The sequence below is a fragment of the Antechinus flavipes genome, chromosome 1 (assembly GCF_016432865.1).
Source record: "Antechinus flavipes isolate AdamAnt ecotype Samford, QLD, Australia chromosome 1, AdamAnt_v2, whole genome shotgun sequence".
In the NCBI taxonomy this organism is placed as follows: Eukaryota; Metazoa; Chordata; class Mammalia; order Dasyuromorphia; family Dasyuridae; genus Antechinus; species Antechinus flavipes.
The window spans coordinates 348,881,475-348,895,809 of record NC_067398.1 but is presented as its reverse complement, the minus strand read 5'-3'; the positions used below and the strand labels follow the sequence as shown (position 1 = coordinate 348,895,809).

Below are 14,335 nucleotides of genomic sequence, written 5' to 3'. Positions count from 1 at the left end.
ATGGGGGGATTGAGGTAGAAGGAAGTATCATTGTTCATAAGATCATCAACTGAGATCTGGAGTCTTAGAGAGAATCTTCTTTACTTTTGACTGGTTGATCACATACATGCCATGATCCTACCCTAACTTTTGGAGACCCCTCTGATCTAGTCTAAATTTCTCTGTTGATATCTCAGGTAACTAAGCCCCCAGTGGTCAGGTGATTTGCCCAAGTTTACAAGGTAGTAAAAGGAAGAGTTAAGATTGAACTCAGGTTGGCTGACTCCATATCCAGTTTTGTTTCCACTATGCCACACTGCCTGTATGTTTTTTGAGCTTGACAGAGTTGTTGTACCATAAAAAAACAAAATAGGAAATTTAAGAATTACAGAATTTGGATGAAAGATAGTGAATTTATTACAGATAGGATAAGTTTAAAATGACAGAACTCTATATACTAATAAGATATAAATTATATATGTATGTTTATAAATAGGCACACACATATATAAATAATCACACATGCATATTTACTATATAGCATACATATAATAAGCTTTATATAATAATGGGATTTCTATTATTATCTGCTAAGATCTCTAATTATACTATTCAAATTCCCCAAAAATTCAGGAAATAAGTAAAACGTGGGAAAGAGACTTCCATCCTCATCATTACAGAATTATTCACTTCCTTTGAGAAGTTTCAAAAAAAGTATCATAGTTTATTCAAAGCCAGAGATCCAGGCAACTTTATGACAGTGCACTTTGTCCATCTGTGAGGAGATATCCTTTGACCAGTCAAACAGACTTTAACCTCTTCTATGACTGAACTGGTATCATCCTTTTGCATCATTCTCCAACATGATCTCTGATAATCCCCTTCCATTTCTTGACCTTAATTTGAACTCTGAAAACAGTTTTATTAGACTCTGTAAATTCATCCTAGGAGAATGGTTTACTTGGGAATTTATGGAATAATTCTACACCCTATTACTATTTATTTAACATTTAAACTTATTTCTGTCCACACGATTTATGCCCCATTGCAGATAAATGAAATCTGTGACAAGTAAATGGAAGTGTTTTTGTTAGCTATATTGATTAAAGCATGAAAGTGAGAATATTTTATAAATAGACACAGCTTTTACTTGGACACAAAGAGACAAGGGGACCAGTTTTGCTCTTTTCCTCAATCAGCGCTCTATATTATCATATCTATAGCAAAGAATTTCAAATGGCTACTATATATCAAATGATGCTTAAGCTTAAGAATACATTTTAAATTTTCTAATGTGTTCTTAGACAACCAGTAATCATAACTCTAAAAGAACACTTAAATTTAAACTTATTTAGAACTGAAATTTTAAGCTCAAAAGCTGAAATCTCCTTTTGGAATCCTTTATTTAGCACCTTATGCTGAGAAAGAAAGCTCATACCTTATTTTTGATTAAAGTCTTGAGAAATGTGTTGTGTATGATATTTATATGCAGTTAAATCTTCAATATGAGGTCCACAAAGTAGATGATAAATTTCTAGACATTTTTTTTTGTGTGTGTGTCAGTGAAATGCTTACTTACCATTAGTCCTCTCCACCATAACAGTATGACAAATTGCAAGCAAAAAGAAGAATTGTCGAACTTCAGACTCTTTCCCTGACTGGATTTGTTCAATTAGATAATGGTCATAAAATACAAGTTTTCCATCTGCATATGTATTCCAACTAAAATCGACTTCCTGGGGAAAGGGAAGAAAAAAATGCTGATATGAAAGTGCCAGTCTAAGAGCTTCAACAAAACATAAAATTTTCATTTTGAGCTACAGGCATTGTGTAATTTAAATGTATTTTTAAACACAGAGAAATATTTACAAGGTAACATTTGTTTCCCAATCAAAATGTTACCAACAAACAATCCTTGAAAGAAAGTGAAAGAACTCACATCTATCCTGCTGTGGTGATGCTGGGATGAGTCCCTGTGTTCCCCTGAAATAAAAGCAAGTGTTAAAATCACAAATCTGTACTTGTGTGAGATATATACATATACATATTTTTTCATGTGTTTTATATCTGTTTTGCGGTGAAAGCAATGTAGTATATGAGAAATAATGCTAATTTATGAGGCTGGACACATTGGTCATAAGAAACTCAGCTTTGGTACTCACTAGCTATGTACCTTTAATCAAATCACTTGATTTCTTCCCATTTTTGTTTATTTATCTGTAAAATGGGAATACTTTTCAGGATTACTGAATTGTATAAAAGTGCTTTGAAAAGTTGAAATCCATATGCGAACTTGGGGTAACATGTCACATTATTAATTATACTCAAGTATCTACCTGCCAGAGAGCTGCATCATATTCTTACATGGTTGCTAACATTCAGAGCAAGAATGAGATCATATTACTACTAAGTTCCCTCTTAGTCCTTATTTTATTCTGTGTAGAAGCACTTAGGCGGCCCAGCGGGTAAGAGCATTAGTCTTGGAGTCAGGAAGATCTGACTTTGGACACTTACTGTGAGATACTAGGCAAGTCACTTAGTCTCTTTCAGCCTCAGTTTCCCCATTTATAAAATGATGATAATCACACCATCTATCTCACAGGGCTGTTATGAGGATCAAATGCAAATCTTAAAAGGCTACATAAATGCTATTATTATTTATAGCCAGTGTTACACAGAGCTCTATCCACAATACATTATCTTTCACAAATGTTCAGTGAAATAAAGGCTAATACTTACCATATATTTGTCCATTAATGCAGCACTTTTTAAATGTCATGATATTCTGTGTTAATGTTCCTGTCTTATCAGAGAAAATGTAATGAATCTGCCCCAGCTGTTCATTTAATGTGGTTGTTCTAGCCTTTGCTGGAGTGTCCTTCTCAGGATAATACATTTGTAAGTCCCAGTTTATGAAATAACTCTGTCCAAGACGAATGACTTCAACACTAGAAAGAAAGAATTAACTCTTGTTGAATTACTCCGAAACAAATGGCAGACTTTGGGTTTTCTTCTCCCCTTCCTCTCTCGATAAAATTCCAACCATTAGTTTTTCTCCTTCTATTCACCCATGGTGCAGCCTAGGTTAGGCTTTTACTTCTTTAGTCTTTCATATTCCTTATATCCGTTTTTATTGCAGTTTGAGTTAGCTGGCTGTTCCCCATGCTTGAAATACACTATCTCCTCATTTATGTCTCCCCAAATCTCTTATTTCTTCCAAAACTCAGCTCAAATGCCCCCTTCTCTATCAAACTTCTCCTAATCTTCTAGCTGTGAACACCACCCTGATTATCTTAATTTATTCTGTATATTTGCATCTATCTTATATATGTTTATTTATTTATATATTATCTTCGAATAGGAATTACCTTCCTATTAGAGTATAAGCTCCTTGAAGACAGAAATTTCTTTGATTCACCAGCACTTGGCATGGTATGTGGAATATGATAAATGCTTTAAAGAAGTTTATTGACAGAATGTTATATGTATATCCTTTGAAGATAGGGACTGTTTATCTTTGCTTTTGTGTCTCCAACAAAAATAAATTCCAAAAAAATAGAAAATCCATGTATTCTCATAAAGTGAACATTTTATAGGATTTGTTCTATATTTCTCTTTTTCTATGTGTGTGTCTTTCTCTTTCTCTCTGTCTCTTTCATCAAATACTGCATACACCCATTTTATTTCTGCAATATATACTATGGCATATATCCCTCCATTGTAATTTTTTAGAGGACTGTGTTCTTTCTCCCTTAGTGCTTAGTGTATGATCTGTACAGAGCAGATAATTAACAAATCTGTTGAATATAATGTTAGTGCAGTACTTATTACACAAAGTTATAAAAATGTAGATAAACATCTTCCTAACCAATCATACCAGAGATGAATTTACATTTCTTACAATATAAACAGAGACCTGATCCAGAGCTTTACTTCATATGAAAAGGAGGACTGTAATTACATACAATGAAAGATAAAACAAGACAAATAACACATTTAATTAAAGAGCACTATGCCCATCTGTTTCTGGACTATTTATGAATTCATTTCAATAATTTTTTTAAACATTTCTGTTCCATTGTATTGGTCAACCTGCCATCTGGGGAAGGGGATGGGGGGAAGGAGGGGAAAAATTGGAACAAAAGGTTTGGCAATTGTCAATTCCGTATAATTACCCATGCATATAACTTGTAAATAAAAAGCTATAACAAAAAAACAAAAAAACAAAACAAAACAAAAAAAACAACAGATGTCTGTTCCAGGAACTATAGTAAACATTAAGAATCTATGTTCTACTAAGTAGAAAAGACAAAAAACCCAAGACACAATAAAACCCTACCCCAAAGACATTAATACGACACTAACACAAAGAGGAAATTTTGCAAATAAAAAAACAAAACAAGAAAATCACTAAATAGGGGCATGAAATATTTGGTAATTTTTTTAAAGGAAAGCAAGAAAAAAACCAAATTCCTTTGCTTAACACTATATTAAAAGGTGGGGAAAGAGGCAGTAAATATTTGTCAAAGTGAAAAAAAAGAAGCTACATATGTGAGAAACAACATGAAGTGGAAAAGTCATTCCCCACCTAAAGCTCTTACAGAGTCATGGTTAGCAGGGACATACTTTAGAATAGTGTATGTCCAAGAAATTGGCATAAGAGCAGGAGGCACTAGAAGATTTCAAGAAGGGATGAAAAAAACATTCCCCTTGCTCGCAAAATGCAACTTCTTCACTCAACACTGATTTCAGTTCCTACGCCTGATTGTGAATATGCTTCAAAGTTGGGGGACTTTTCCTGGGGGAAAATTTTTTTTAATCTCATGAGAGAATGTAAGTAAATTAGTATAAATGCCCATATATAAGTTGAAACCTTCCCACTAAGCTTAAAGCAAGAAATAAAAAAGGAAACTTCATTACCTGACATAAAGAGAGATGGGTACCATGGTATTCAGAATGATGATATAGCCCCAGAAATTAAGGAATCCACGATATGAAGGTGTATAGTCTTCTCCATCATACAGGTACCAAGAATAATTACCAACCTGTGCTTCCCAGTAAGCATGTCCAATAGCTAGACCAGCAGAAAGGAGTATAAGGAGAACAAAGATCTAGAAAGTGAAATATGTTTACACATATTACTTGGATCTTCCTTTGACCAAGAGTGGGGCCAGGCTAGCTTCCTAGTCCATCTATTCAAAAAGCTCTGCTTATTCTTTTATTTATACATGTTTGAATTATCTATAAACACTAATAAAAATCAGCAAAACTATCAGAAAACATTCCTCTAAGATTTTATTTCGTTTCTTCACTGATCGCTGATGGATCTGAATTATTTGTATCCCTTCCCCACAAAAAATTGTCTGAAAAAATGATTATAACAAAACTCTGTTAGTTGTTCAATTGTTTAGTCATGTCTGACTTTTTGTGACTTTATGGACAGTATGGTCCATTTCATTTTCCAGTGGATTAAGGCAGAGGTTAAATGACTTGTCCAAGTTCACATAGCTAGTACATGCCTGAGGCCAGATTTAAACTCTAGCATTCCTGAGTCCAGATCCAGAATTCTATCCACTGATCCATACCGCTGCCCTTATAAACAAAACTTTATTGAAATATAATTTTGCACTAACAGAAGTGACCCTAGATTCTTAAAAAACTCTCCCCAAAAGGCATCAACTCTTTCTAATTTAGAAAGGCTTGGTGGAAAGGGCATCTATTTAGATGATCTCTGGACCTGGGATCAAGCAGACCTGATTTGAAACCCAGCCTCAGATCCTTACTAATTGTGTGATTCTGAGTAAGTCACTTCTATTCTAATATGGGTGACATATAAATGATAGCTATTATTAGTTATTAAAGGTCTAATATTATCTGCCCTAAATTTAGACAGGCTCTTAACAAGGAGGTTGATTAACAGGTAATGACTTTTTTTTTTTTTTTGTCATGGCAATTCATGAAGACTAAGATATACAGGTTGGATTATGAAAAAGGGTAAATTCCCATACTATGAAATCACAGATCTTCTCCTCCAAAGAATCATATGTTAAGAACCAAAGATATCAAGTCCAATCTCCTCATTTTATAGATAAGGAAACTGAAGTCAAGAGGTAAAGTTAACTGTTCTAAGCTCACTCTGATAGCAAGTGGCAGAGATAAAGTACAGATCAAAGTTCTCTGATCTCAAACTCAGTGATCTTTCTATTGTCTTTCACTGACTATTGTAGCTAAAATTTTTAAAAATAAAATTATTAATTTAATGTTAGTTTTTTGAACATTAAAAAAGTTTTACCGTGTAAACCATGTAGTTCATTAGGTAATCAATTTTAGTCCTTTTGAACCTGGTCTTCCCACTATTTTTCATGATTTTGGTGTCAGCTCCTAAAAACAACAAAGAACTCAAAATTCAATGTGTCAAAATACAAAAAATAACAATTATATAACTGCCCATTTTTACCCTTATGTTTTTGATATTGAACAGAGAAGAAATATCTGTGTTTCATTTTTAATAGTCACTTCAGGGTATTAATGACATGAAAAAATAAAGTACCTGCAAAAATGATCAAGCCATGGCAAAAATCAGTATTTCTAATAACACAGCCACGCAGCAAAATTTTATCTGCATCCAATGGGTAACTTGTATTTCTCCAGAAAAGTGTTCCTGTAAACTTATCTAGTCGATTATTTGGTTCTTCACATTCAACAAAACCTAGATTGAAAAGAAAAATTTCAATCTATGTAAATGTTTAAATGCAACATTTCATATAATATTTGATGTTTTTAGAAATTTTTGAAACAGAAATTATCTATCAAAATTGCAGCCAGAAGAGCTGCTTTGTACAAACCATCAAATGCTGCCAATGCACTCTCTTTTTGGAGATATCGATCTGTTACTTCAAGTGACATTTTGAACTTTAAATTTGTTTCCCTAGAGGAAAAATTAAAACAATAAAAATTTTTAATTGAACCAAGTCAGTCATGTAAATAGGGATATATTCATTAAGGAAAACAGCAGTAAAAATTATTTAAAACTTTACATTATTTCATTCTTAAGTCATATTCTTTTTGTATCAAGAATCAATAACTAATATTTTAATTGGTAGTTTCCAGTGGCTTACTTGGTTATGTACTCTAGGTCTGGTCCTATTTTTTAATTCCAATTTTAATTAGAAGTTTTGGGGAGAGAAAAAGTAGATTCACTGAATTGAAGCCAAATCTTTGGCATACTAATACCTGATTCCTTTTGTAAACAGCTTTCTCTGGACTATCATGTAGACAATATCTGAACATTTTAAACTGTCAATTTACCAGTTAGTCAACTGCAACTTTTTCTCTACCACCATCTGCTTCATCAATGATGGTTGCTATTTTCCTATTTATCTCAAACTGAAGATTCCTAAAACTAAACTTTTAATATTCTGCCACATTCATTAAGTATGCAATTGGGATAGGGGTTATTTGGTTCTATATTCAAAAATGAAATGCATTTGTTTCTCATCATCATTAGAAATGAAATAATTTTCTTTTTGGATCATTTGACCTGAGAAGATAAGGATTTAACTCTTAACTATTACATTTACACCAAATCAAAATATGATTTAGTCTGAAAACTGGGAAGGCACTAAAAACATATAGAGAAGGCACAGGTCCACACAATTTGCAGTTTAATATGCTTTTAACCTTTTAGTAACACTTTCTATTAGGAATTTTATTTCAAAGTTCCTACAAATATTAGTTCATTTAATTCTATGTATTAGGCAAGAGGTCTTCACATAGTCTTATCTTCAGGTCATGAGAAGTTTTTCATGTTCATAAGTAATAGTATTTTTTCAAAAGATTCCTACTCAATTACTAAGAAATGAAATTATTCACATGTTATTTCATTTGATCCTCCAAATGCCCTTCTGAGATAGATAGGACAAGATCATAGAATGTTAGTATTGGAAGGGACCTCAGCAGTTACCTCCACTGTAATGTCTTGGCAAATGGTCTTTCAGACTCTGCTTGAAGAAAAATCTCCAAGGAGGGAAAACTCACCAATAAAGTATAAATTTACAGATAACTAAAAAGTGAGGTAGGTTTAAGAAGTGAGCTGGACAGGTTACTTCAGCCTCTCCCATGCTCAGGAAGGCTCCTTCTCTATATAATATTCATTAGAGAGAGCACAGAGAAATAACTTGAGTGTTTGCTAGAGAGACTGCTTGGCAATAGCTCATTCCATTTCTGCATAGTTTAAACATTAGAATATTTTTCCTGTTATCTATCCTAAAGCAGCTCCTTTATACCTCCCATTCACTGCTCCTGCTTCTGCCCTCTGAGCTGAAATGGAACAAATCTAATTTTTCTTTCATCTATCAGGCCTTCAAATACTTGAAGCCAGTTATCAAGTCCTCCCTCAGCCTTTTCTTTTCCAGATTGTAAATCCTTAGTTCCTTTTCCAATTGATATGTACTTAAGGCCCTTTGTCATACTGTATTAATGACCACACCTAAGTGTGAAGGGGCAGTTCAATTCTCTGAAATCCTCTGAAATCCTCCACAGCTGTGAATCATAACACCCCTGAAAGAATTGCAAATCAGCCTTTACTGATTCAGATGTTGCTTGTGGATTGGGAATGAAATAAATAGGAGGCAAGAGGAAAGAGGAGAGAGGTCAGAAACGCAGCTGTCTCTCAGTCTCCTAGTATTGTTATCATCCTCTCACATGAAGGGATCCATTCTGCTGGTCAGAATTAGATTCCCAGCAGCCAATAACAGGTGGCTCCTGTAATGGCTCCTGTAATAATCCTGATTACCAGGAGGACAAGAAACAACAGTGAAATGCTACATAGACATCTGCTAAAACTCTTTGTTGCTAAAGGCAGATCAGCAAAAAAATTCTTGTTTCTTCCTTAAAAAGGAGAAGAAGTAATAAAGAGAAATTCTTTCTGGATCTTATTCTGAGGTGTAAAGAATATATTCCACAATTCCAATAGATTTGGGATGGAAAATGCAAATCTCATCCAGAGAGAGAACTATAGAGACTGAATGTGAATCAAAGCATAGTATTTTCAACTTTGGGTTTTTTTTTTTTTTAAGTTTTCTTTTTCTTTCTCATGGTTTTTTTTTCCCTTTTTGGTCTGATTTTTCTTGTACAACATGACAAATATGGAAATATTTTAAAAGGATCGTACATGTTTAACCTATATCAGATTACTTGCTGTCTTGAGGAAGAGAAGGGGAAGAGAGAGAGAAAAATTTGGAACACAAAATCTTACAAAAATGAATGCTGGAAACAATTTTTATGGGAATTTGGAAAAATAAAATACTATTGAGAAAAAATATATCTTGTTTCTGAAGGAAAAATGATCAGAGCCTTGGGAAAAAATGGTCATGGAATGATATCTAAGGAGGGGGTTGTCTTTATGTATTCTTGAACTTTGGGTAAATGGTTTTCAAAGTTCAGAGAAAGCATAGTTATGCTCTCTATGCCTAAGGGCCTATAGGACAAATTAACTCAAAAGAAATAGGATATTCTCAAAAAATTTTGATAGCAATATAAATTATCCCACTAAGAAAAAGTGGATCTTTTTTAGATGGCAAAGGGATAAAATGAAGCTCACAGAAAAGACAGAATTATAGAATGGCGATGATGAGATGGTAATGATTGGAGGGGGGAAATGCCACACATTGGGAAGTACAGAACCAAATATTTTAAGAGGTAGCTGAAACTCACTAAAAGTGAGGAGGTTGTAAGGGCATGTAGCTACCCTCAAACAGGTATTAATAAATGGAACAACATGTAAAAGAGGGTGACTAGAGTGGTGAGGGAACTGAACATGGTGTCAAAAGAGACACACCTGAAGAAGTGGTGGACATGTAGCCAGAAAAACAGAACACCTGGAGGGAACTTGATAACTACCTTCAAGTACTTGTAGATAGCAATCATGTGGAAGAGCAATTATACTCATTTTTTTGGGCTTCTGTGGGTAAAATTAGGAGTATGAATAAAAAGGGTTTGTTGGAGAAGGGGGAAGTTCTGGATCTGATTTTCATCTATATAAAGCACTCTAACTTTCCTCCATCCATGCAAAGCTGTAACTTGTCTATAATTTTTAGTCTTAAAAGAGTAGCCTAGGATGATGAGAAGTTATGTGACTATTCAAATCACACACCTAATATATATCAGAGGTAGAGATTGATCTCAGGTCTTCTTAACTTCAAGGAGGGATCCCTGTTCATGACCCTCTAAACTTAAGAGTTAGAAGACCAAGTAAGGTTAGATTTCTACATTTGCCAAGACTAAAATGATCTCAACATGAATATTAGTCCAATGTGAGAAAAAGTTATTAATAATTTAACAGTTCAAAAGTGAAATGGACTATCTTAGAAGGCAATTCCTCATCCCTGGATATGTACAAGAGGAAGCCAAATGATTAATTACTGAAGATGTTGTTTAGGAAAAAGCTTCTTAAACTGTAGGTTGCGATCTCATATGGAGTTGCATAAGTAATATGTGGGTTGTAAAATTATGATTTGTGATACTATTTGATTTATATACCTATTTTATATACCTATATACCTGTTATTACGTAAAAATTTCTTGGGCAAAAAGAGGTCACCAGTGGAAAAAGTTTAAAAAATCTTGGGTTTAGGGGTTTTCTGTTCAGGTGGTAGTGTCTACATTAGAAGATCGTTGAAATCCATTCTAGTTATGGAATTCTATGATTGTGGCCTTCTTTTAAAAATGAGACAACTGAGGATTGGAAAGGTGAAGCAAATTGGCCAAATTTCCATTGTGAGAAAGTGGAAAAGCTAGAATTTGAATCTAGGTTTTTTGATTTCACATTCAATATATACTGAGACTTTGATATATAACAGAATGTGTAAATACACATGCATATATGTATGTAAACAACGTGCTGGTTCTTATACTGCAATACCTTAAATGAAAGAACTTTTCAAAAGATATATCCTTACCCATCTAATTCAGCAGTTTCTACATAACAGAGGCTGTTAGGCTCTGAGCTGGACAGGAGGAGAATGTCAGCCTAATCAAAATAATAAGCACAAGGTAACATGTTAAATATCAAGTGAAACCATACCAAAGTTTACAGATTTGGGCAAATTTGAATGAAATGCAGAAAACACGTTTACTTACAGGAATAAAGTCATTTTTTTTCAGACGAATGACATCTCCAACTTGAACCTCTTTCCACTTTACGGTTTTGAACCTAAAAATAGCATTTGAAATATTAACAATTACTCATTTAAATATTCATGTTATAGAAATTGTGATATCATATAGAGAAGCAACTTGGAATTTATGTTAGGAATATGGGCACTCTATGAAATGTAGCAGAAAGTCTTGACTTTTGGACTAAAATATATCTGGCATCTTAAATGTAACAAAGTGTAAATCAAAGGATCACAATAAGGGCTGGCTTATGGAATCTCCATTCTTTGTTGATGGATTTTTTAAGGAGTTATAACTTTTCAGATTCTCTGCTCTTCTTCCTGTATGCTGTCGTAGCAAGCAGATATGCTATTATTAACATTCTTGATCCTTCCATAGCCTACTCTATAATATCACTGAACCTAGAACCTCATGTCACTTACTAAGATTGTCTAGCCAGAAGTCACTTTATCTAGTTTTTCTATAATACAAAGGGGGTCTCTGCTTAACAATAGAAGATTTCAGGGAACAAGATACAGAGAGGATGAAATGTTCTTTCTTTTTTTAAACAAATAGCCATCATTCTAATTTATGGGACCTGGGGAAGAGGTAAAAGAGATGCTTAGACTCAAAAAACTGAGTCAAGAACTTCTCCCAGTTCCAAACTGTTCTGTACAGGAAGTTCCAAATTCAATTTCAAAATAAGACTGAATTTGGAAGAACTTCTAAATTTTTGTAATTCAAAATATGAATTTTGGAAACCGAGGATTATTATTCATTAATTATATTTAAAAAGATGTCTCTAGAACCAATTATAAGAAGCAAAAATCATGGCACTGTGGCTTCCTTATTAATTTTTGATTAAAATAGACATGCAAAAAGTCTCATGTTGAGTTAAAATTTTTTATTAATATTTACAACACAATCATAATTTTTAGGGTCTTTAAAATTTGGCTTCAATTGATTTAATGTTACCTGTTAACCAAAAAAATTAAAAAGAATTTATTAGTAAGCATCTTTTATGGGTCTGGATCATGTTAAATGATACTGGAGTTACAAAAACAAAATAATGAATAATAATGGTGATAATGTTGATAATGATATTAGCTAGCATTTAAGTATTGCCTACTAAATGCCAAGTACTTTATAAATATTTCATTTGCCAGTGAAAGAATACTTAATTGCAAAATGTTTACAATCTGTACAGGAAAAGGAACGTGTCCATATATAGATAAAGATAAAATATATGCATATAATTTGGGAAGCAAGGTACCAGCAGTTTAGTAATCAGGAATTGCTTCATGGATTACAGCATACTTGAGCTGAATCTTGAAGGAAATTAGGATCCTAAGAGGCAGAAGGGAAGAGGGAATGCATCTCAGGAATGAGGAGCAGCCAGTGAAAAGCCATGGAGATGAAAATATCATGTGTGAAAAATAGTAAGGGCAGTCTGATTGATCACAGTGACCAAGAAGTAAAGCAATGCATAATAAAGCTTGAAAAATAAAGTCAGACCTAGTTTTAAAGAGTGTTAGATATTAAAGGCATTTGTATGTGATTCTAGAAGCAATAAGGAACAACTGCAGTATATTTAATTGGGAGAGACATAGACCTGCATTTTAGAAAAAGCACTTTGATAGTTAAATGAAAGTTGTATTGAAGTAGGGAGAGACTTGAAGCAGGGAGACCCAATTAAGAGGCAACTGTAATCATTTAGGTGAGAGGTGATGAAGACCTAAAATAGGATAGTAATTATATGAGTACAAATGTGAAAGGTACCATAGATTTAAAAATGACAAGATTAGGCAACTGATTATATGTAGGAATAAAGAATTAGGTATAGTATCAAGATAGCTGACTAGAGACCTAGACACAAATAAGGCACTTTAAAACGATGTATTGAGGAAGGGAGAAAATGAGTTAGTTGTTTTGGAGGTTGAATAGTCTATGGGGCATTGAGTTCAAAATGTCCAAGAAGATTTGGTGATGTGTACTGGAGCTAAGGAAAGGGACTAGGGCTGAGCATACCAATTTGAGTCATCAGAATAGAGATAATCATAAAATCCATGTGACTTGATGAGATCAGTGAGAGATAATGTGGAGCGAGAAGAAGAGAGGGCACAGGACAGAGCCTAATCATGATGTTAATTATGAGTCAGCAAAGAAATCTGAGAAATAGTGGTAACATGATAGGAGAAAAGTCAGATAAAGCAGTATCACAAAAACCCAGAGAGCAGCAAGTATTCAGGGAAAAAAGGTAACAGTTTTAAATGCTGCAAAAAAAAAGTCATAAAAGATAAGGATTAAGAAAGTTTACTAGATTGAATATCTAGACTATTTAGTAATTTTGAAATGTAGTTTCAGTTGGATGATAAGATTACAAGGGTATAGGAAGAAAATGAGGGGAAAGGAAGTACAAATAGAAGTAGTGAGTAGACAGCTTTTCCTAGAAGTTTGGCTGAGAAAAGGAAGAAAGATATTGAATGGTAGTTAAAAGGATGGTAGGATCTAGAGTTTTTTTCCCCCCAAAGATGAAGATGACTTAGGCATGTTTGTAGACAAGCCTTATTCCTTGATAAAAAGGAATAGATAGGAGAAAATAGGAGACATTTGCTGGAGAATATTGAAAGGAATAGCCAACAGAAACCAGATTTATCAATAAATTTAGAGAGAGTGAGCCTCAGAAAAGAATAATTTGCTGAGAGATATCAGAAGAGTAAGATTCTGAAAAAAGCAAAGGGAATCAAGGAATATTCTAAATTAAAATAAATAGCTACTTAACACTATGATGTTTTAAATCTTGGGTTAGAATTCAGAAGGTCTTTAAATATACAATAAACAAATTAACCTCCAACTTAACGATTTATTTCTAATTAAATTGTTTCCACAAAACATAGAGAAGAGCAATTTTTATTATAGGTAACCCCTGATTTAAAAATACTTGACTTATTAGCAACTCAAAGATAAATACATTCTCTCATGGCTGCTACTGAAGATTCTATCTTCCTTTTTCCTCCCAGGATCAGATGCTATTCTCAGAGTTGGTATTTATTTCAACAGTTTCAGTTATATAAATTTAAAAAATAATCTTTTGTGGATTAGTCTGAGAACTTCATCACCACTTTGAAAAAAAATCCCCCCCAATTAACAAGCATTTATTTTCTTTTTCTCTGCCGCTCCTTCCCATTAAAAAAGGGGGTGA

The 14,335-nt window shown here is 33.4% G+C and overlaps 1 protein-coding gene across 1 annotated transcript in view; it reads right to left on the bottom strand.

Moving 5' to 3' along the window:
- The window catches only part of ATP8B1 (ATPase phospholipid transporting 8B1), a 134,027-nt gene that overhangs the window by 44,964 nt on the left and 74,728 nt on the right, over positions 1 to 14,335 (bottom strand). Inside the window, exons 7-15 of the mRNA XM_051969579.1 lie at positions 11,119 to 11,191; positions 10,938 to 11,008; positions 6,825 to 6,907; positions 6,530 to 6,688; positions 6,272 to 6,360; positions 4,900 to 5,090; positions 2,719 to 2,927; positions 1,919 to 1,962; positions 1,559 to 1,715 (exon numbers count right to left, since the gene is read on the bottom strand). Coding sequence (XP_051825539.1) covers positions 1,559 to 1,715; positions 1,919 to 1,962; positions 2,719 to 2,927; positions 4,900 to 5,090; positions 6,272 to 6,360; positions 6,530 to 6,688; positions 6,825 to 6,907; positions 10,938 to 11,008; positions 11,119 to 11,191 — 1,076 coding nt within the window. The remainder of the gene's footprint in view (positions 1 to 1,558; positions 1,716 to 1,918; positions 1,963 to 2,718; positions 2,928 to 4,899; positions 5,091 to 6,271; positions 6,361 to 6,529; positions 6,689 to 6,824; positions 6,908 to 10,937; positions 11,009 to 11,118; positions 11,192 to 14,335) is intronic.